The sequence below is a fragment of the Gambusia affinis genome, linkage group LG19, assembly GCF_019740435.1.
Source record: "Gambusia affinis linkage group LG19, SWU_Gaff_1.0, whole genome shotgun sequence".
In the NCBI taxonomy this organism is placed as follows: domain Eukaryota; kingdom Metazoa; phylum Chordata; class Actinopteri; order Cyprinodontiformes; family Poeciliidae; genus Gambusia; species Gambusia affinis.
Window position 1 is genome coordinate 6393261 of NC_057886.1, and position 23792 is coordinate 6417052.

Genomic DNA, 23792 nt, shown 5'->3' on the forward strand with positions numbered 1-23792 from the left:
GAGAGGGTCCCTGCTCCCTTACGCTCCATTACGCTCAATTAGACGTAATTTAATTCTGCCGGCTTCCTGCACAGCTTCCTCGTTTCCTCATTTATGTTTTGATTGTTTACCTATTTCTTATTTATGTTTGTTAGGTGTTGTTATATTCAATTTATTTATCTTTGTTCATTATTGTTAGAATGGAGTCATACTTGTTGATCTGTTTGTGTTCATTTTTTAGTTTATTCTTGTGTTCTGTGCATTTTGGGTTCATTTCTCTGAGGTCATATTAGTCTTTTCCTCTTGGGTTGTCATTTCCTTGAGGCAGAGTTCAGCTTTTTTGTGTTAATTATTCACATTTCATCAGCCTGCCTGTTTGCTCACTCCCAAAGCTCAATTGATTCCCTCAATCATTAAGTGGGCCAAAAGCACCACACAGATCTCAGGTAAAGTTCTTTTTATACATAAAAAAATAAATGTCATTCTATTCCAGTTCACTGTCAGAAATTAATATTTGGAATCTTTTAGAAGGGGCTTTGAGAAAATAACATGATCTAGGAGGTTTAAATGTGCCCATGCAATGCAATCCTCCACAATCCTCTGAATAAAACTAATAAAATATTTACTGAATGAGATGTTAGGATGTTGCTTAGAATGTCAGGTTGTGGATAAGCCAAACATGAGCTATGATCAAACCAGTTAAAATTGGCTCTAGCGTGACCCCTGGTTAACATCAGTACAAACACACAGGAGAAACAGAAAGAGAAAAGAGAGCAGATCTTGCTACAGGGAGATCATTATGCACAAGGAAAAGGATAACTCATAAATAAAAATTAGCTAAATGTAATTTAATAGACTTGAACATCTTGCAATAATTCTGCAATAAAATGCATTATTTTCCAGTGCCAGTGTCTGTCACAGCAGTTCAGCTCTGAATGACTGAAAAACTTTTAAAACTCAAAGATTTTATCAGTCAAGAGTGCAAGGTGAACTTAGGTTTTACAAGACACTGATAAATGATTTTTATCAGTACAGTTATCTAAGCTGTTGAGGAGCCAGCATCAGTGAATTATTTATAAATCACAAGGTACCAGTGAGCTACTTTCACTTTTACATTTGATGGGATCAAATTACAGTTTATGTTCATGCAGAGGTTTGCAGCCTATCACAGACAAAGGGAGGAGTTTCAGTGGGCAGAGACAATATAAATAACAGGCTTCTTTCCTAGTAATAAATAAAAAGCTCCAGTGGGGTCAGAAAACATCACAGAAGGTGAGTTTGTATCACAGACATGAAATACTTTCAAAAACTGTTTCTGGTTTATAAAGATATTTTCTACTTTGAGTCTTAAAAGTGTTGAATTTTGTTGAAAATATTGCTATTGTGTTGATATAATAAAATAATTCTGTGCATTTAGGTGGCAAAACAACAAGCAAACCTTTGCTTTCCTATTTTCACATTATTGGACATTTAATTACAGAATTTCCTTCCTGAACTAATGCAAATGATTTATTTTCTTCCTACATTTAATAATTTACACTAAAAAAGCTGCCAATAAAGCACATTATTGTTTTGTGGGAAAACTTACCAGAATTAGTCACTGATGGTAAAAAAAGCTGCAGCATCAATGTGACGACTCCGGGGTTCATGTGAAGGTTGGATGTGTTCATCTTTTCCACTGCAGAGCCTCTTTCTGTGTGGATGCAAAATGACCCGATGAACAGATCAAGCATAAACTTCTGACCCACATGAGTAGCCTGACTGGTACAAAGCTATAAAGCAATAAATTCATACTGTATATTTTTCCCTTTTTCCTTCTTTTAACACATTGGCTTCAAGTAAAAATGTTGACTTTGTATTTCATTTGCCAAAAGGTGCCTATACAAGAAATAATCCGTTATTTCTCAAGACAATATGTAGAAAAAAATCTTTCACTTAAGACTTTGAATGATATCGGAGGTATTTTAATATATTTCAAATTAACATAATTTTTGTGTCCTCAGAGACGAAAACCAGCTAGAATGGAGGTTGATGAAGACTCAGCTGAAAGACCAGAGAGAGAATCTGCAAGAAGTGATGATACACACATAAGACGGAGCTCTTATCATGTGTGTGATGAAGGTAATTTAAGTCTGAAAATAATATTTTTGGAAATGTTACCCTCTACTGTCTCGTATTTAAAACAGTGCTTTGCATTATCCTACAGCCAAAGTAGAAAAAAGGACAACTAAAAATAAGGTGAGCATTCTTTTGTATGTTTTTTCCAAGAGAGTATACTTCAACAAAGAAAAAATAAATATTACAGTTTCAGAACTACAGTAAAACCAATGTATAATGATGAAAATAAGTATTGAACACATCTCTATGAATCGAAGGATTTACTAACATGACGTTTACACCAGATGTCAGTCTCGACCCAATTAATCCACACAAGCAAAGCTTCATTAGACTCTTATTTCTAATTTTATCTGTAAAATTTTAATTGGAATCAATTGGATTATTGACAGAGTCCATTTTAGAGATTTATTTTCTGTCTCTGAAAACCGTTTCAGAACTTCCTTGTCTGTGTTTTCTTTGAAAAATCTACCTTCATCTCATTAGTATTTGCTTCCATTGTCTTTCAAGGTTTTTTATTTGTCATTCCACTTCATTAACACATAATTTATACATTTTTTCAAATTAATTTTTATTAATGTTTTACTTGGGTTTTTATCAACTTTTGGTGTTAATTTAATGTTAGGAAAATATATTTACTAAAAATAAATTACACGTTCAATACTCACTTTCCTGCTTTACATAATAGAGTAATTTTACTCAAAAATAAAAAAACGAACAATGAAGACAGGCAGGGTGGTCTTTTTATGTTATAAAACTAAATCTTTCAAAGTTTTAGTTGATGGACATACAGTGAAAAATCTGTTTTTTAGTCTGATGCAGAGGAGGATCTTATGGACACTCAACAATCAGAGAGTTGTGATAAAAACACAGGCAGGAAGATTGCAATTACATCTACAGCATCTGCAAGGGATGATAGAGGTAACAATGGATGAAAGTTATATAATGTAAAAGTTATATGATGTAAAGTACTCTGCAGTGTAATGACAGATTTCTCTGTCTTTTTTTTGCAGCGATGCCATGTCTGACTCTTGCGTTAATTGGTGAAACAAATTCAATTGATCTTGAGCCAAATAATGTTCTCCTTGACCAGGAAACACAGGTGGAAGAGTTTTCATCCAACCTGTACGATCTGTGTGGCCGCCACATCTCTGTCATTAACATGCTTGGTCTTCCAAATTATGACGACATCCCGTTATCTCAGTCTGTTCATGCCTTTGTCCTGTTGATACCAAATGGACAGCATGTAAGCCAGTACACTGCAGGAATGTTGTGGTTCCAGAAAACCTTTGGGAAGGAGAACATTCCTCATGTCATGACAGTAATTACCCATGAGACTGATGAGAACTGTGAAAGTGCACTCAAGGACCTGAAACATATGAATACTTTTTCTGAAAAAAGATGCCACACGTGTATAAGAAGTATGGTGGATGCTGAAGAGATAATAACTCTTTTGGAAAAAATCGATGTCATGCTCTCTGAAAGAGATACAGACTATTGTTGTCAACAATCCCCTGGAAAAAATGGAGACCAGAAGAAACTGTATGATGTACCACATAAAGCAAAAATCACTACAGGTATGAATTAATGGTGACTAAAACTTATTTTATTTAACAGTTTTATTAAACTTATTTCACAAGAACTTATTATATGCATAGTAGCATTCAGTAAGTAATGGCAACGGATTTTACATATAATCTGTTTAACTATAACTATATTTGACAAAACAATTACTTAAGTTTTTTAAATGTTAATCTATGCTGATAGCCTTTGGCAAATAATAAGATAATATAATTTGCTCTTTTTTTTCTAAATCATCCTACAGAAGAAAAGACTGAAGCTGAACTTAAGGTAAGACAAACTAAATGTTTGGATAAAGACCTGATCAAATTTTTAGCTGAATTCACAATTTCATCTTAAAAAATGTAATTTATGAATTTCAACATATAAAAGTATTTGCATTACTTTTCCAACTAATTTATGTCACTACATAGTTTATTCCAGCTCAGTTCAAGATAATGCAGTAGCATCACTGGTTCACAAAAGTACTACCTCAACAACAGAACCTCTGATTTACATACAAAGTGGCAGGCTCTTTTAAAATGCCTCCAGGAATTTTTTAGTTATGTTTATGACATTTTCTTGATACTAAAAAAACTTTGAAAAACAAATTAAAACTGAAAAGCTAATGTCACATAATGTTTTTAGTGTGATCAACTGGAGAAACATGTTGGTGCAGAACAATCTAAAAGAAAATATGACAACAGAGAAGTACAGTGTGAAAACAAGACAGTTCACTGTGAAACAAAGGAGGAAGGTAAGATTTACCCCATCCATCTACCAATCTGTCCATCCATCATCACCAATCTATGACCTTAAGATCACAGTTCCTGAAAGCTGCATCCACAAAAGCTAAATATAGTCCATTTAAATTCAATGTTTCCTAAATCTCTCAAAAGATGAAGGAATGGTCCCACAGGTGTTGGAAATCCTCTGAACCTCTTACAGATTTCACCTTCACCACTCATTTGGGTTTTCCCATGTCTGTCTGGCAGCTTCGTTGCCACCATATCAAGCTCAAGGGTCATTAGTTGACAGCTGTGGCCATCTCTTCACACGAGTGTCCAAGAGACACCATCTCAATTCTTATGATCAATCACTGAAGGTGGCTTAATACCAAGTAACCCTATGAACCACCTTGTGCTCACTGAGTTCATAACATGAATTTTCACATTTGTATAGATTTTTAAGGCAAAGTCAAAGGTGGAAGTTCTCCTGTTTTGTCCTTTAAACGTCATTGGGAAGCTGCATGGTGGCACAGCTGGTAGCACTGTTAGCTAGCAGCAAGAACATCCCAGGTTTAGTTTCTGTTTTGAGTTTATGTGTTCTGCCTGTGAATGTCTGGGTTTACTCAAGGTAGTCAGGTTTTCCATCACAGTCCCAAATCACAACTGTTAGTTCAATTGAACACCCTAAATTGCTCATGCAAGATTGTCTTAACTATGAGCATGAAAAGTTGCATTAACTTTGAGTCTGTCTTGCCCTGTGATGGAGTGGCAATTGCCACTAGAGGGTGGCAAAAACTAGTGGGTAGTGGCAATGGATGGATAGAAAGATTTCATGTGCATTTTGAGAACTATTTGGTGCACATCAACTGTTAGCACTTAAAACAAGCACTGGAAGAGTTTCTAATCCATCTTAATCTTGACTAGGATGATTCAACACCAGATCTGGATTGATCATACCTCTACTGTCTCGTATTTAAAACGAGACAGTATGTGTTTGTGTATGAATGAACACATACCGCTCTCTTTAGTGTAGTGAGTGAACAGAGGACTGTGTTAATAGACAGATTTAGTCAGCATCCACAGTGATGTGAATGCTGTCCACTTTGATTTGCTGATAAAAGAACTGAGTCGAAAGATAAGGATGTGAGTTTACCAAACAGTCTACTCTCCATCCCAAACTAAGGGCCTCTTAAGGATGTCTTGCAGGAAACCTGATCACAGATAAGCAGTACACAATGGACGGATGGATATATACAGCATGCTACATACCTTTGCAAGAAAAATATTAAGATATTAGGTCATTTGTGAATAATTTAGGAAATAATCTTTGCTTTTTTAGGTGTACTGCAGATGGATATCAATGAACCCATACACAAGGTTAGAATCTTGTCTTGATTTGCTTTGTATTTTTTTCAAACATTCAATGATAATTATATATTCTTTTCACAGACTATATGCAATCCTTTCGAGGATAACCAAAAGAAACGTCAAAACGAAACTGAAAAACTACTCAGAAGACTTCACCTCCAGGACCAACATCAACACATGCTGTCATCAGAGGACTTTGTACAAATACGTCCACCTATAAAAAAGACTAATGAGATCTTTGAGAGAGATCTAGTTAGTGCTTTTCTTCAGAGGTTGATGATGTTAGATTATAGAGCCAGATACATCCCTGTTCAGCAAGAAAGCTCTGATGTGAACAATTCAGAGGCTGGTCAAGTGTCTGACAGTGCTGTTACAGATGACGATGAGTTAGATGCTCTTTTTGCAACTAATGTAGATATAGATCAGTCAAAAGAGAATCATGTGCATCCAATGGATGTTCAAATGGCAGTATTTCACTGCTCAGACAGCTTCCTTAAACAGAAAATGATCACAAAGTTGTCACAGTGTCAGTATGCTTTACCACTGCTTGTTCCTGATCTTCTCTCAACAAATATTGAGTGTCCTTTGTGGACATTCAGACAAATAACAAAAACATGGAAAATAAGCACAAACAAAGAAAACGCAACCACTGTCACCATGAAAAGCATGCCAATCTACAAAGCTGACACTCCCATGGTTTCATTTTTCCGACTGGGCTCCATGTCTTTGTCCAAATCTCAATTGATGAATGCCTTGATCAACGACCGCCACGACACATTCTTCCACAGAAACTGTAAAGGCAGCACCAAATCTCGTTATTTGATGGATGGCGTGGCAGAGATTGCCTGGTACTGCCCTGCTGGAAAAGACAATGATTTCTTTACTGACTGCATTGCCTTCTGTAATCTTCATGGGGATTCTCTAGCAATTGGAAAACAGCGTGAAATCCTGACTGAAATGTCATCAGTCATTGTTGTTCTTGTGCCAACTCTGGAAAAATGCCAGGAAAGTACTGCAGTCATTTCTATGCTTTACAAGTCTTCAAAGCCTCTAATCATCCTCAATGCAGACAATGACAGTAGTGCAGTTCGGGTGAAACCTCAAAAATACAAACTAGGGCTGAAAGAAAGAAGCCAGTCGGATGTTTCTGAAGAACTAAAGAAGATTATAAAAAGCCTTTTGTCTGGACCCCACACATCCTTCAGGCTGGAAACTATGGCCAAAGTCTCTGGGGTCAACGTGGATGAAGATCAGAAAGTCTGCCAGAATGGAAAATCTGCGGCAATGGAAATAATTGAATTGATTGAAAGGATGGACGTTGCCAAAATCAAAGATAAATTTCTTCCCTGCCAAGGTCAACTTTGGTCCAACTGGTGCAAAATCAATAAAGAGTTGCATCATCTAAAGGGAGACATTGAAAAAGAAAAGGGCCAGAAGAGTCATCAGCTAATGAAACTACGAGAGAAACAGTGTGATGTTTCTAATAGTAAACTGATGAGGTTGTTCACTCAGAGCCTCCAGAGTTTGCCTCCAAAAGAAAGAGAATATTTCTTGACATGGACTCAGATCCTTATAGATGCCCTCTCCACAGATGATCTCTCTTCAATTCTCCAAAATTATGATGAAACCTGGTCAGAGGTCTTGGTCTTGAAAAATAAACATGACAAATCTGCTCAATTAAAACACAAACAAACGGAGCTTGAACTGTTGTCACAAAAGCTTCAATCAGCAACCTTCGGTCTGGAACACATCTTCAGAGAGATGGGACAGATCTATGAAGCCCATAAATCTTTGAAGAAACCATTGCTGTACCAACAACATGATTGGACCAAATACCCTGAGCTGGCTGCAGATCTGATGATATCCGGACACCCGATGGAGTTGATGGATGGGGATGCAGGCCATGTGCCTTTAATATGGATCTCTAATCTTTTACAGGAAGTCATCAAGAAACTTGGTGACCCGAGAGTTTTTGTGCTGTCAGTTCTGGGTGTACAAAGTAGCGGAAAGTCAACGATGCTGAATGCCATGTTTGGCCTGCAGTTTGCAGTCAGTGCTGGAAGGTGCACCAAGGGTGCCTACATGCAATTGGTTAAGCTGTCGGAGGAAAACAAGGATAAATACCAGTTTGACTACATTCTAGTTGTAGACACTGAAGGACTGCGTGCTCTTGAGTTAGCAGGTAATGCTACCCTTCATCATGACAATGAACTTGCAACATTTGTTGTTGGTCTGGGAAACATGACACTGATCAACATCTTTGGTGAGAATCCAGCTGACATGCAAGATGTCCTACAAATTGTTGTGCAGGCTTTCATGAGGATGAAGAAAGTCAAACTTTCTCCAAGTTGTGTGTTTGTCCATCAGAATGTCACAGATATTACAGCAGCAGAGAAAAACATGGATGGAAAAAGACGTTTGCAGGAAAAACTGGACAAGATGGCTCAACTTGCTGCCAAAGAGGAAGGATGTGATGTTGAGTGCTTCAGTGATGTCATCGCGTTTGATGTGCAAAAAGATGTGAAATACTTTGCTCAGCTGTGGGAGGGAAGTCCACCAATGGCTCCTCCAAATCCAGGGTATAGTGAGAGCATCCAAGAACTCAAGTCCATTATCTTGTCTAAAGCCAAACAGTCTACGGGAATCACTCTGTCACATTTCAGCACCAAAATTCAAGACCTGTGGAACGCTTTGATGAATGAACACTTTGTTTTTAGTTTCAAAAATACACAGGAAATTGCAGTTTATAGAAAACTGGAGGTCCAATATGGGAACTGGACTTGGGCCCTGAGGAGTGAGATGCTGAATATTGAAAACCAACTTTATCCCAGAATTGAAAAAGGCCAACTGGACAAAGTTGAGCTGAGTTACCTTACCAAAGAAATGAGCAAAAAATACAAAGAAATAACAAAAGCTATCGTGGATTACTTTGAAGATGACAAAGACAAAGAAATGTTGGTTCAATGGCGGGGCCGATTTGAGAACAAAATCAAAGAGTTTCATGAGGAACTTGTGAGAGGAGTGAAAAGAAAACTGGATGAAGTAATTCAGCAAAATAATGCTAGAAAAATGCTTGACAAGAAGAAGACAGAGTTTGAAAACAAGCTACTACAGAAGAGCAAAGAGCTTGCTCACCAGTTAAAATTCATTGCAGCAGATGAAGAGGAACTAAAAGCACAATTCAGCACTGTTTGGAGTCACTGGGTTAAGGAATTAACCTCGGATACAAAACCCATCGAGAACATAAACTTGGAGGAGGATCAGCAACTTGTCCTTCTAGATCTTGGTGTAGAATGGGGACTCATTGATGAGTCAAAAAGAAGTAAGAGATACAAAAATCTGTCAGAAACTGGAAACTACTTCGGCTACATAACCCAAAAGAAGTATCAAAAACTCAATCAGGAAAGCCAACTGTCTCAGGAAAACAAGAGAGAAGCAGACAAAGACACAAGTGGACAAAGCAAAACCTTTTTTGGGTTTTTCCAACAATGGTTTGGAATGGCATCAACAACACAGCATGTGGACGAACGTAAACCAAAAAATCCTTTTCAGTATGAAGAACAGGAACTGATCAGATCATTTGTTAAAAAGGTTGTAAAAGAATGTCTTGAGGCCATTAAGAGCAAACCTGTTACAACAAGAGGTTACAGGTCAACCTACTTGCAGGAACTTGCCAAAAATGTCAAACAAAAAGTGACAGAATTTGAATCAGGGAAGAAATTTACATTCAAGAAGGATTTTCCAGTTGACCTTTCACTGTATGTGTTTGATAGGGCAGAAGGTTGGCTCTTAAACGCCCACAAGATCTACAGAGACAACAATGATGCACTGACTTATTTGGACAACAAGAAAAATGAGTACTACAAGATTTTCAGAAGCTTCTGCAAGGGAAGTTCATCGGCTGTGGTGTTTGGAGAAATTATTTGTGGAAAACTTAAAAGTCTCTGCCGCTGAAGCCGTCTGTAACAAGACTGGAGTTGATATTGCTGGCGAAATGAGGTCCAATTTCCCAGCATTCAGTGAGAACAGACTGAATTTAGAGAAGCATGTGTTGGCATCTCTGGCAGAGAAAGAAGACTTTAGCAGATTCACCACCTACATCAGAAATCCAAGAGCTCAAGTAGAGGCTTTCATCAAAGAAGAAGTAAAGAAATATATGTTCACGATGCAGAAAGTTAAAGCCCAGACTATCCTTAAGAAAAATGTAGAAGACATCACCAGAGTCATCAGTCAGGCTTTGTTTGAGGCAACAGAGAAATTCAAACACAAGAAAGGAAATATAGAAATGTGGGTGGAGGAATTTTCAAGTAAACTGAAGCCAAAGTTGACTCTTGACACCATTAGTTGTCAAAACTTCAGTGACATAAACAATTTTGAATTTCTTAAAGAAGAGATAGAGAAAGGCATGAAAAGCATCACAACAGAGATGAGCAAACTCTCCCTGGAAAGAGTGAATAAGTGTAGGCAGAAGCCTGATCAGATCCTGATTGATCAGCTGTGCAACTGCTGCTGGGAAAGGTGTCCATTCTGTGCCGCTGTTTGCACAAACACTTTGAAGGACCACAGTCCTGAGAAGCACAGCGTTCCTTTTCATCGACCCTCTGGAGTCGAAGGTTGGCATGTAAGAGGAACAGTTGAGCTGGTCATTGATTTCTGTACCACGTTAGTTGCAAGCGACAGAGCCTTTTACCCTGATGCTGACTCGGAGGAGGCTGTTCCTTTTAAACAGTATCCAACTGCAGGAGAAAAGTATGCTTCTTGGAGCATTACAGCTGATGCCTCCATGCTGGCCTACTGGAAATGGTTCATCTGCCACTTTCAAAATGAATTAGAAGACTACTATGATTTGAAGTTTCAGGGTAGTGGAGAAATTCCTCAGCAATGGAAAAACTTCAGTAAGAAAGACGCCATTGAAAGTTTGAATGAAATGTGTAGTTTGTGAAGAAACTGCAACCACTCTATAGGTAGAGATAGCAAGATTGCACACACCATAATGAATGACTAGGAATATAAATGTCTGATTTATTGTTGCCTCCGTTTATTCTATAGTAAAGATTGAGTTATCTAGCAAACTTGAGTTTGACCTGTGTGGAATTATTTGTCACTATAACCTGTCTTTTTATTAGAATGTAACATGTCAAATGTATTCTCAGTTTACAATGTGCAAATAGAATGCATAATTAAAATGTTTTTAAACAATTAATTGTGACCCTGTTAAACATTTTAAAATATAATAAGAATATGCTCACCGAAGGGAATTCTCTATCTACATTAAGAAACAGTAACAGAAACATGTTCTAAATGATACAACTGTAAAATATCTGATATGCAAATACTTTTTTGTGAGTCGGAGAATAAATTAAAACACTTCTGTCACTTAATAAATCGCTGAATGGTTGAGTACCAAAATATATTAAAATGTGTTACAGGTTACAAATAAACTGCCTAACATTGGTACAACTTTATTCACAATGTGAAAATATTTATAACATTTCAAATAAGTTCAATTGCAAAATATATATTTATATTTTCCATTACTTATTTATCAGGTTAAAGACAAATTAATTTGTTTGACAAATGAATCTTAGCTTTTCTTAAAATTTTACATGTTTTAGGTACCAATTTTGGGACACCTTGATTTATTTGGCTTACGGTCTAAATTGGTGGAACAGTAATTTCACTACTATATGTGACATTTTGTGAGCTCCAAATGCTATAGGATAAAACTTTATTTAACAGTAAAGGTTCTGCAATAACTTGTATACACAGCCGCTCTCCTCCATTACAGAGCGGCCCACCGGGAATGTCCCAGTAGCCCCATATGCCACTCCATCTTGCCTCTAACCCAAATCTTGTCAGCAGCAGTGCGGAATGTAGTCTCATTTTGTCTTATTCAATTCTCAGCTTAATAATGCCAAACTTAAATTCTTAAATGACATTAAACTCAAATAATTAAGTTAAAACCAAAATACACTGATATTATCAGTGTAGAAAAGAAAATATTAAATATAATATTAAATATATTAGATAAAAAATATATTATCAATATTAATTTATATTTATATACTTAAATGAAGGTATTCCCATAAGCATATTTAGCCAATATAACCGAAGTAGGTACCTTCATGTCGCCATATTTAAAACTTATCAGAACAACGGTTCTCTAACGGCTGGCTAAGCTAATCGGCTAGTCACAACTCTTATACAGTGTTAAAACCGCACTTTAGAACAAGTAAATATTTGGCCAGAATAATTGATACAAAGTAAAACTCGGTTTTATCCTGCTAATGTAGTTTTTCACTGGGTACTAACCTGAAATACAGGTAATCAGAAATGAGAGAGGACCACCGAAAGGCGAAGTTTCTGGAATCTCTGTGGTTATGAAGGAGCTTCAGAAGAAGACACAGAATTCCGCTGCTCCATGTCGCCCCCTGCTGGTTGAGTTACGCTACGCTATTCTTGCAATGCATTAGGATGTGAAACAAATTTTGTGCCTGTCACGTTAACATTATTTATTCTCTGTTTCCACACGACCTCTGGACAATTTGGCTTGCAACTTAATTCAGTGATGCTCCAGTTCCTCATCTGCAGACAATATAATACATATTGGAAAAATTTTCTATATGAATATTCAGTTTTTAATTAAGTCACTGAAATTAATTAACTTTTAAAAAATTGTTTAATTTATTGACATGTACTTGCAGAATGCAGAGGAAAACCAGGATTCACTAGATCAATAGAACGGCGTGCCCTTGCAGTCCTGATTTTATTTTGCAGTGGCAGAACAGACCACACTTACACAGCTTAGTGTAGGTTTAGTTGACAAAGTCACATCAGTAGATCTATGACGTATCAGGACCTCTTGTTTTTTCACAGGCTCCCCAAAGCTGTTTATTTGACAACGCTTTGATCAGGTCTCAAGCCGATAGCTGGACGCCTGATCAGAACATCCTCACTTTACCGTTATTTCTTCTTTAACCGATCAAAACACCCATTAAATATACAGTATTCACACATTAAAATGTAATTATAGTTTGTTTTCAATTACACATAACTCAGACATAGCTGACACCTCTTTGATTCTTCTTTGTATCCTTGATATGCTTTGGGAGAGAGAAGTCAAAAACCCATTCATAGACTGTTTGAGTTTGTTTCACAGGTTGTAGAAAACAATTCCCAATTTTATGTTTATATCCTAACTTTTTAGTTATCTCAAAATAAAAAGCGTTAAATCTGAACACAATACACAACAGGGCACTTCAAAATTCATGTGCTACTTTGTACAGTAACAACACTGGTTTCACTGGGGTTTTTTTAATCTTGGTTATTTAAGTCATCGTAGATTGGTAGATCTTGAAGCTGTTGAGTTTGAAATCCCCTGCCACTTGGACGTAGGTGATGACGTCCATGTTTGAATTGTTAGGAAAGCTGAGTTTCTGCCCGTCAGGGAGCTCCACCTCAAACCCGTCACCAGAAAGCATCAAAAAAATCTAAAAACCAAACGCATGTTTGTTATTTTTCAACAAGCAACCAGTCACAGTTGAATTGATGTACAGGTCTAAATATCACAGAGGCTCAAAAAAAAAAAAGAAAAGAAATATTTGTGTGACTATGATGATTACCATTTTATATTGGAAAAAATAGGAACCTTCAATCTGTCTGTTCAAGAACAATAAGAACATCTTGAAACCATTTAGTCCTGGATCCAGACTTCCTCACCTTCACATCACTGCCCCTCTGCAGAGGGTTGGGCATTTCCCTCCCTTCACTTCCCCAGTAACCTGCAGTCTTTGAGTTGTACACTAGGACCGCTCCATCTTCATCATCCTCGAAACGGGGGTTAAAGTGCAACGCCAGGTCTTCTGAGTTCACGCCAAGGTCGATCCGGAACCTGTTTGGATCGTGAATCTGATTACTTTTTTTTTTTTAAGTTGTTTTTGCATCATTTGTGCTTTTCAATCAAGATTACAGAAAAATACAGGATTAAATACAAAAATGATGTGCTTGTCTTACTTCTCAGCATCGTGCAGAATTTCCCCCTTTAGTTTTAACTTGTCTCCAGGTCTTAAGGCTATATTCTTAAGTTCCAGTTGCTGAGGAAAGGAGTTTTGAGTTCAGACCAAATCACCAAAACAGAAACTTATGTAGATTCCTTTAAAAGCAAAAGTTTTTCTATTAATTCTGGTCATTATTGCTTAGGGCTAATAAAATCCAAACATTTAATTTCTCAGAAATACATCACATAAGACCAATAAAAAAAAGGAATTTTATCAAGTCCGAAGTCAATGCTGCCTTCTTCCAGGATATTTTCTGGCACTTCTTTCTTCTCTAAAAGCTGTATGGAAATACTGATTTCACTTTCTAGCTCAGTGGTTCCCAAAGTGTGAGGCGCGCCCCCTAGAGGGGGCGCAGTGCCATTACAGGATGGATGGAAAGGAAAAAAAAGTTACACATAAGTGTTTCACTATAAACTTTGTTGTGCGTTTTGTTGCAATCTGAAGTGTGAAATACATTTCAGTGGAGTTTGAAAACAAAATATTTGCAATGGGAGCAAAGATAGTGTAGATGGCCTGCAGGTTGCTTTCAAAAGAAACCTGAGCTTCCTCAACACCTCAATGGCCACAAGCTGTTCAACTCCCATACTTCACTCCACTGACATACAAAAAAGGCTTAGGCAGGATACTGAGTACATAGTGCACAGTGTCTTTAATAGGCAAAAATGTCTGTATAACCAAATAATTTTTATTGGTCAAATGCAGTCTTCTAATTTTTTTAAATTAGTAAAATTAACTTTTTTATATGATGTTCCATATTACTAATGTACACAGGCACTCACTTATTTTTTTACATGTCCTTGTATTTAAAAAACAAAATCAAAACAATTTGCTCCTCATAGAATGATGCAATTAATTTAATAAAATGCAGAAGAAGGATGATTAGTCTTACCATCTTCATTTTGGATCCTGCTAAGAGTTATGACAAGCCAAGAAACGGTCTTTATGCACAATGTGTCTCGCCTCCTGCGTGATAGAGGGAGGATAAGAGGTTTGAATGCAATTATTGTATATGTATGACACAAACAGAGTAGCACACAGCTGAAAACATGAACAATATAACAGAATCAGCATCCAGATTTCCTCCATCATGACAATCTGTTGATAGCTATCTTTAATCACTGCTGAAGAATTTTATTTGTAGATAACAGAAAATTACGTTTTTCACAAATCAGGCCCTGAAAACAAAGGGCTGTTTAGATATGTCTAAAGGTGGGATGACCTTTGGTTTTAGTTAATAAAGTCCTTTTATAAATTACACAGATTAAATAGTGCTGTAAACATTTTATTCAGTTTGTCTCTAAAAAAACAACAGAATTTTGAATTGAGACTTCTTCTCCACTAAAAAAAAAATAGATATATTTAAAAATGAAACCTCTGTTACATGCTAAATAAAAGATGTTACAGGTTAAAAAAAATAAAATAACTGTCTTATTTTAATTTTTGAAGATTTTTTTTAGCACACTCAATTTTTGTTCAGAAACTGCCTGTACAAATCTGAAACTGGAATAAAATAAATATTAATCTTTACGTATTAATACTTTTACACTTAAACATTAATACACTAAAGATATCACATGCCTACTAAGATACATTTCTTTCTAAACGTTTTTACTACGTTTCACAGCTAATACTGTATTATCGACATTATTTATTCATTAATTTCTAGACGGATTGTATTGAACATTTTGGGCTTTATTTTTTTTCAGTTATCGTCTTTTAAGAGATCCTTCCTTTTACAAGACTGTGGTTATTTTATTAGAGAGAAATATTTGGTTTCATTATTTACTGAGCTCTTTTTCGTCATTTTCAGTAATGCAACATTCACATTGAACTTCTTCTGCAAACTGAAGTTTTAGTTTGTGGCCGCTAGAGGGCGGCTTTTCCTGACAACAGCTTCCGCTACGTCGATGGAAGTGACATAATTAAGTAAACAGGAGCTGTCACTACATTTGTGTTGGTGTTAATGGTAATATAATTGCCAGTAAAAGGCACATTTCGAAAGAATATTCGGGATAGAGGCGTATTTGGTGACGCCTGTATGAGGAAGCTGCTGAAAACCCGCTAAAGGTAATATTTTTTTTAAAGAATGCTTACCAGCTGATAGCATCTCCAATGCACCTGCCTGAAACTAAAGCAGCTAGCAGCTAATGAAGCAGCGTTTATCTTAACTTCCGTCATTAAAGTTAAATATTTATCTTGTGTTTTTCTTTAAGCGTTATTTAAAGTCATTGGTTTTAAGTACTGAGCCTAGTTGGGTTAAATTTTCAAATGTAGCATGAACTGTGACTCACCATCTGTTACTGCAGCCCAGATAATGTCGCTGCTTTTATAGCATCAGTTCCAACGCCGAATCTGCTTATAATGCCGTTTTTGTGCTGTAATTATTACTTTAAGAAAATGCAGCTTACCTAAAGAAGAGTAAATCCTGGCAGCTTATGCTAACAAGACACATGAAAGCTGTTTGTTGCTTGAATTTGTTTTCATCATGAATCTACTTGGGCACAGATTACTGATAAAGTTGTTTGTTTTGTTGCTTTTACTAGGACTTTCTTTCGTGGGAAAGTTGTGATTCTGTCCTGCGATGTTCACAGATATGGACTATGAGCTGGAGGAGGACAAACTGTGAGTCAAATGTGTTTTGATGATCTATAATCTTAGCCTTGCAAAAGTATTTATACCCTTTGGACGTTTGGACAAAACACACTTCAGTGTATTTTGTTTAAAATTTAAAGGAAATCCTTTAAAGAAGAAATAGGAAATCCATGTAAAAAGCTGGTCCATCTTTAAATTATTAACTAATACGACGAATTCATGTCATCCATTACATTTGATACCAAATATTCACAAACAGCTAAACCAAATGCGCCATTTATTGATCTGTACAGAGGGATACCGACGGTTCCCGGCACTGTGACGCTGAACAAAGATGCTAACAATCTAATCGGCATCAGCATCGGTGGTGGAGCTCAGTACTGCCCTTGTCTCTATATTGTCCAGGTAGGAACATGAGAGCTGGTAACCATAGCGCCTAGATATGATGTCACGTTTATAATATATATAAATATATATATATATAATATAACCAAATATATATAATATAACCAAATATATATAATATATATATATATATATATATATATATATATATATATATATAATATAACCAAATATATATAATATATATATATATTCTTTTCTCATCTTAATGTTTCTAATTATCTAATAATTTGTGATGCCGAGATCCAAAATGTGTTAGCAGTTACTTTCAAGTTTTAGTTTTCTTCTTTTTTCTTTTTTTTATTACCATTAAGATCAAAGACTTTTTTCATAACTTTGTATCTTATTTTCATTCAGTGCCGTTGAAACTGGGCCGGTAAAAGTTGATTTAACCTCTTACCTTTGGTTTTTGTCTCCCAGGTGTTTGACAACACTCCCGCCGCTCTGGATGGGACGTTGGCAGCGGGCGATGAAATCACCGGAGTGAATGGGAAAACGGTGAAAGGGAAAACAAAGGTGGAGGTGGCCAAGATGATTCAAGCAGTCCAGGTAAGCAGGTCCTGGGAACGGAAAGACGGCTTGGTGTTAATTACAGCTCAGAGCATTACGTGAACAAACTTTTTTTTTTTTTTTTTCTAACTGAGATTATCTTCTTTATACCAGATGCATGTTATGGTTGCATAAACAATGGATTCACAGTTAGTTTTAGCAATAATAAATGTAATTTCAGCCCAAAAGCAGCGCATGTCACACATTCAGAGAATAGACCGTAGAGACAATGAAGTAAATTCAGCACATTTATAAAAAAGCTCTTTCTGGTTCACATGAGATGATGATGATGATGATGATGATGATGATGATGATGATGATGATGATGATGCTTGTTGAAAATGAAAACACAAGGACTGATGACCTTTGAAAAATGTTAGAAAGACTGTTTGAATTTAATTTCACTCAATCATTTATTTAAAGATGAAACCAACCACAATAAAAATATTATTAATCTTATAATTAAAAACTCAAAAACAGTAAAAAGCATTGATTTTATTGTCCAATTATTAAGTAAAAGGGATGTGAATGGACTTCATTCAAAAAACATGGACTTATTTCATAATTAGGTTTTATGAAAACAGATACCTTCAAGGAAATGTCATGCAAATAAAAGAAGACGGTGAGTGAGCCATCAATATCTGGTACAAAGAGATTTGTTTCTGTTTCAGTGTTGAAGAAATGTGTAAAATCCTTACTCTTTTGTTTGAGAAAACTGTTACACAAAGTAAAGTTATAATAAAAACCAAAGACTGTGCAACACATAGTTGCACCTTTCAACTATAAGATTCATTGAATCTTTTAGTTGAGCAATTTATTCTTTCAATGGGAAAAAATTTTAGAAATAATGAAAATTTCCATTTTAATTTATCACTTGCTAACAGTTTAATGTTTTAGATTTAAAATGTCCACAGGTTTAAAGTTATAACTAAACTAAATAAACATCATTCTGGTTCAGTCTCTTTTATTTTATTTTTTTTTATCTTTAACTCGTAGTAATCAAAGTGGTAGAAGATAACTCACTATTTTTGTCCAGCAGCCATCCAGAGCCCAGCTTTGGACAGAGCAGAAGAGGAGTTTATCTGGCTAGTTAAGCTTTTTGGAAGAGTTGAGGATAATAGAAAGCATGTGGCAGAACGTCAGCATCGCAGTGCGGCCGTGTTGTTTTTGACTTCTTTTGTTTCGCACAGAAACATTCCCTGACTTCCTGCGTTCTGGGATAAAGAACGGGCTGCAGTGTGGGAATTAAAGGATTAGCCTGTGCTGGCGTTAGCTTTTCAGGGCCCATGATGCCCTTTAACCTCACCACCTCCTCCAAAGTCTCCATTTTGCCTCTGATGCTGAAACAAATTAATTGAAAAGATTCCCAGTTGCTTTAAGCACAAACTGAACGTTTTGAAATCTGTTTGTGTTGGCAGGGAGAGGCGGTGATCCACTACAACAAGCTGCAGGCTGACCCAAAGCAAGGGAAATCTTTAGATATCGGTCTGCGCTTCCTTCATTTACCAAACGGAAGTTGCCGCTGGCGTGAACGCTTCTCTCTGAATCTTAATTTATGACGTTTCAGTGTTGAAAAAAGTCAAACATCGCCTGGTGGAGAACATGAGCTCAGGAACCGCAGACGCTCTTGGACTCAGCAGAGCTATTCTATGCAACGGTAGGATTTCGATTATTCCGACACATTTTTACTGCTGCCCGATTGCTGTGGACGGATGGCGTCATGAACACGTTCGTCTTTGTAGACGGCCTGGTGAAAAGACTGGAAGAGCTGGAGAAAACGGCCGAGCTTTACAAAGGTAAAGTCAAAACTAACGGGAGCGAAAAGAACTAGTTGGCTCGTTTAGTCTCCTGGTGAATTCACATAAAGCATAAAAAAACAAAATCTACATTTCATAAAATCTAAACAGTGTTTGTTCAGGTCAGGATCTCTTTGTCTTTGTTTTTGTTCTCTTTCAGGACTGATGGAGCACACCAAGAGGCTGCTCAGGGCTTTCTTTGAACTGTCTCAAACTCACAGAGGTCTGTCGCTACAGCATTCAGACACAAATAGTTTGATGGTATAATAATAACAAAAGCTAAAATTTGGTTTAAACTTACTTTTTAAAAAAAAGCCTGTCAGTTTCGATTGCATTTTGTGTCTTATATATAATTTTAAACAGATTATAGACTGAATTATATTAGCGATACAATGTGTTTGCTTTTTTACACCCTTTTATACTTTTTTGTTTTTACAATCTAAATCCATTGATTGGTGTTCCGTCCTCACAACATGTAACCATACGTAACTAGACAGCTTTCAGTATCACATCATAGCGCTGTTAGATTGATACTTTAGTTTCACATTTCCTATTGAAATTGTGTTTTATTTTTTTATTGCAGTTTCTCAACTCTACCTCAAAAGAGATTTTTTCTGTTTGCTCTAAAATTATGATTTTTTTTTTTCCCTCCCACGTTATTTTGGAAAAATAGCACAAATCATCTTTATGTTATTAACATATTTTTGTAGATGCCTTCAAACTTTGTCCAAATTCTGTCCTTATGTGTGAATAAAAAGTTAAAAGAAAAATAAAAAAAACACAAAAACACCTAAAGGTCAGAAGTTTGGTAATATATCATATGGACTTTATGTATTTAATTGCAGCCGTCAAAAGTACCGTCAAAATATGCAGCGTCACACACATCTAGTCTCCACACAATCCTCCTTTTCTTATCTCAAAATCTTTTATACATTGATTTATTTTTGTTGTTCGTAATTGAAATACAACAGCAAGAAAAATAGATTAGGAGTGAATAAACTCATCTTAACTCTGCTAACACTGCTCTACATTTTATCAGCCAAAGAAAAAAAAACCAATCAACACCACATGCCTGAGTGTCCAAACACACAAATACTCACAAAGGTGAAGGTCTCCTAAGGAACAAAGCATGTGAAGGACATCCAGAGTGTTGGAGTCGTTTACTTTCTCCTACCTACCTAAATTCTTGTTGACAAGGTTACTGGAGAGGAATGGATCAAAGATGGTTTGCTGCTAAGAGCGCACACTCGGTCATGTTTCTGGAACACGCTGATCAAATTTCAAAACCAAACAATTTCAAACATTCTTAACATGAATTTAGTCACATGGTTAGCTAACCGTGAACTTGTTCACCAACTTTATTAATGTAAATAACTTTATTATGTAAACTGATTAGCAGAATTTGACCAAATGGCATCACAATTAGCATCATATCAGAGTCACCTTCATTAGTTGAGCGTTAATACCGATGTATATTGTTTATTAGCTGGCTTTGAGGCAGAAGAAGAACCATGTTTGTGCACATATTTTTACTATTGCATCATTTTATTCTAGATCTTAAAAAAGTGAGCGAAGAATGTTAGTGTCTGGATCTTGTTGTTTATGTATATACATTTGAAAGCTTCACAGTTATCGTCTTTCTGTGACATGTTGTTGATGGCCTCGTCAGGGTTTGGAGACGTGTTTTCTATCATCGGTGTCAGAGAGCCGCAGGCTGCAGCCAGCGAGGCTTTTGTCAAGTTCGCCGACGCTCACAGAAACATCGAGAGATATGGAATCGAGCTGCTAAAGACCATCAAGCCTGTAAGTGCACAGTGCATGTTTTGAGTATAATATGCAGACACAAAAAGCTAATTATTTTTTTTTTTATTTATTCCTTTCTTAAGTGCATTTAAACATTAATTGTAACCAATATTCCTCTTTATATTTACTCGTCCTGCTTCTGTTAACCCTTGCAGCATTCAGTCAACTTGCTGTTACTGACTTTCAGATGCTCCACGACCTGAACACATACCTGCACAAGGCCATTCCAGACACCAAGCTCACCATCCGCAAGTATCTGGACGTAAAGTTTGAATATCTGGTGAGGAAACGGCTCCGGGTTCTTTATCATCATCATCATCATCAGTTCTAGATCGGCTGGATGAGTTTTCTGTAATATATAAACGTCTGATGTTTTTCAGTCATACTGCCTGAAGGTGAAGGAAATGGATGATGAAGAATACAGCAGCATTGTGAGTACTTGTGGGGTTTTTAGTGCTTTTTACAGTCATGTTGGTTTTTAGTTTGTTAGTCGCATTACCTGCTGAACTTTGTATTTGAAAATCAAACTTAGAAATTACTTTTACTTTATGATACATGTTTCCAGTGTAAACAGAAATCCTGTGTTTTCTGCCTTTGTGCTGTATTGCAATGGCTTCCTCTGTTCTTTTCTTTGTCACACATACAGTACAGACCAAAAGTTTGGACACACAGTTGTGTCCAAACTTTTGGTTTGTACTGTATGTGTTTCAGATCAATATATGTTTCAGGTCTGGTCAAAGTCCAGACCCAAATCAGATTGAGTTGCAGTGGCAAGACCTTAAACAGTCGCCTGTGTGACTAACACTAACGATCCAGCAAAGAGAAGTGAGTCCAGGGTTCCTCCACTGACTCATTACCAGTGACCACAAACACTTAGTGGGAGTCGTTTTCTATAAGAGCGCCGTAACTTCTGACATATGTCATGTTGGTTTGGGTTTTTTCCCTTAACAAATTAGTGAACATTTTTTAAAAACAGTTTCTTAGGAATTCAAGGATTTACGTATGACATTAAACCAAAAACAGAGCAAAACTTTCCATTTGATCTGTTTTTATTTTTTTATCCGACAGGCCATGGGAGAACCCCTGTACCGTGTGAGCACCGGGAACTACGAGTACCGTCTGGTTCTGCGGTGTCGGCAGGAAGCTCGGGCCCGCTTCGCCAAGATGAGGAAGGACGTCCTGGAGAAGATCGAGTTGCTGGATCAGAAACACGGTTTGTCCTCCCTCCGCTGTTTCCTATTAGCCAATTATTGCCTTCCTAAGAAGAGAGACGGCGACACGGACTCGACTTTTCTCTCCCTCCGCAGTCCAGGACATCGTGTTCCAGCTGCAGCGCTTCGTCTCAGGCATGTCCCGTTACTACGACGACTGCTACGCCGTCCTGAAGGAGGCGGACGTGTTCCCCATCGAGGTGGACCTGTCCCGCACCATGATCAACTACAGCAGCCAGTCGCTGACCTACACGGACGAAGACGAGGAGGACGGGGGCGGCGGAGGGGAAGAGGGAGGGAGCACACAGGCAGAGAACGGCACCGAGAAGCTGATTGATGATGAATGAGTGAATGAGTGTGTGTGTGTGTGTGTGTTTAACATGAGCACTCTTAACGTGTTAAACAGCAGCGAAAACATTTGATGCTGAACATAACTTTGTGCTCATTTTACTGTTTTATTGTTTATTTAAACCCATTTTCTTGCTTTTTTTTGATATTCCTTTTTCCTCACTGACTCAACTCCACAACAGTGGGTGATTTTATTTTAGCACTTTGTGAGGCGGGTTTACTGCGTCAGAGTGGGATCTTGAAGCTTGAGGTGTGCCTTTTGTTTTTTGTTTTTTTACCGTGTGTCTTGGTGTCCAATGGGTTTCTGGTGTTTGTCAGTCTGTATGACACTGAATGTTGTAGCTTTATTGTCTATATTACTTGCTGCACCATCTTATTCAGCTTCTATACATTTTTTTCTTACTTTACACTTGTCAGCTTAAGAATCCCATACTTTACAAAATGTCAGAGTTTCAACGAAAGACGTTCCAGCTTCAAAACTTGTTACACCTCTTTTTGCAAACATTAAGCCAGGTTGCATTAATTTTATTTTTTTTATGTTCGGTTTTATTGCAAATAACACTATGCTTTTCCATTCCAGCCTTACACTAAAAACAAGAAGGATGGCTGTCTTGCGTGCACATACAACCCCACAGAGCTACTATGCTGTTAGCATCACATAAAAGAAAGTGTAAACATTCCAAAAAATGCTGTGTATCAGGTCATTACCACTGTATTTATTGTGTGTTTTTTTTGTTTTTTTTTTTTTTTTTGTGTTGAAATTATATTTAAAAGTTTGTAAAAAGTTATTCTTGGACAGAAAAATCCATCTCTTGCTTGAATATGTTATACTACAAGTGACCACTGGATGGCAGTAATGCACCAGATTTCGCATCACTGCTGTAATACATTCAGTTGAAGTTTTGTGCTGAAGTAAATCGTTTTATTTTTGCCTTTTTTGCTTTAATGTAACGTAAAGGAAGGACTTTTTAAATCTTTATGCACTTAATCACCACTTGCAAAATATACTGATCTCAAAGTGAAGCACGTAAATTTAGTCTTTGAAATTCTACACTATCCTCAAGATAAATAATGTAACTATTGAAGTCAAATGCATACAAACATGATGTACCTACTGCGAGAAGCTCATGTTTTGTTGTTTAAGACGGTTAATTTAGCTTTTCTAGTTAATTTTTTTGCTTTAATCCTGTTACTAAGGCAATGCCCGAAGATTTGTAAATATAAAATAAAACTATTTGAAATTCTTTGGTTTGTGATGTTTACTTTTAAGGCTTTACTATA

At 36.7% G+C, this 23792-nt stretch overlaps 3 protein-coding genes across 4 annotated transcripts; 2 read left to right on the top strand and 1 right to left on the bottom strand.

Moving 5' to 3' along the window:
* The first annotated feature begins 1213 nt into the window (after nt 1-1213).
* On the top strand, nt 1214-10822 carry LOC122822178 (interferon-induced very large GTPase 1-like). Its single transcript, XM_044100644.1, is given in 10 exon segments — nt 1214-1251; nt 1983-2100; nt 2186-2217; nt 2907-3015; nt 3108-3671; nt 3920-3945; nt 4303-4411; nt 5722-5759; nt 5832-9692; nt 9694-10822. Coding segments are annotated over 9 exon segments (5838 nt in total). The 5' UTR covers nt 1214-1251; nt 1983-2000; the 3' UTR covers nt 10693-10822.
* Nucleotides 10823-13048: 2226 nt separating this feature from the next.
* On the bottom strand, nt 13049-17293 carry LOC122822181 (galectin-1-like). 2 transcript variants are annotated; one of them, XM_044100647.1, is made up of 5 exons: nt 17205-17293; nt 14697-14770; nt 13764-13843; nt 13470-13641; nt 13049-13240 (listed from the first exon to the last, which is right to left on the bottom strand). In XM_044100647.1, exons 2-5 carry the CDS (start codon nt 14703-14705, stop codon nt 13079-13081), a joined length of 423 nt encoding a protein of 140 aa, XP_043956582.1. In that variant the 5' UTR covers nt 14706-14770; nt 17205-17293; the 3' UTR covers nt 13049-13078. The 2 variants fall into 2 exon arrangements, with proteins under 2 accessions (XP_043956582.1, XP_043956583.1); XM_044100648.1 differs by lacking the exon at nt 17205-17293 and adding an exon at nt 16099-16211.
* Nucleotides 15694-23755, top strand: pick1 (protein interacting with prkca 1). The gene is made up of 13 exons (XM_044100646.1): nt 15694-15874; nt 16351-16429; nt 16693-16804; nt 17225-17353; nt 18772-18838; nt 18921-19010; nt 19096-19149; nt 19310-19372; nt 20819-20952; nt 21140-21232; nt 21333-21383; nt 22021-22165; nt 22260-23755. The coding sequence occupies exons 2-13, from the start codon at nt 16389-16391 to the stop codon at nt 22508-22510; spliced, it is 1230 nt and encodes a 409-aa protein (XP_043956581.1). The 5' UTR covers nt 15694-15874; nt 16351-16388; the 3' UTR covers nt 22511-23755.
* The last annotated feature ends 37 nt before the right edge of the window (nt 23756-23792 follow it).

Coding starts and splice junctions, on each gene's coding strand:
- pick1 (XM_044100646.1), top strand. CDS start 16,389: ATGTTCACAGATATGGACTATGAGCTGGAGGAGGACAAACT. Junction 16,430..16,692: donor GAGCTGGAGGAGGACAAACT/GTGAGTCAAATG, acceptor TGATCTGTACAG/AGGGATACCGACGGTTCCCG. Junction 22,166..22,259: donor GTTGCTGGATCAGAAACACG/GTTTGTCCTCCC, acceptor CTCCCTCCGCAG/TCCAGGACATCGTGTTCCAG.
- LOC122822181 (XM_044100647.1), bottom strand. Junction 13,642..13,763: donor ATTCTGCACGATGCTGAGAA/GTAAGACAAGCA, acceptor CGATCCAAACAG/GTTCCGGATCGACCTTGGCG. Junction 13,241..13,469: donor AGAGGGGCAGTGATGTGAAG/GTGAGGAAGTCT, acceptor TTTGGTTTTTAG/ATTTTTTTGATGCTTTCTGG.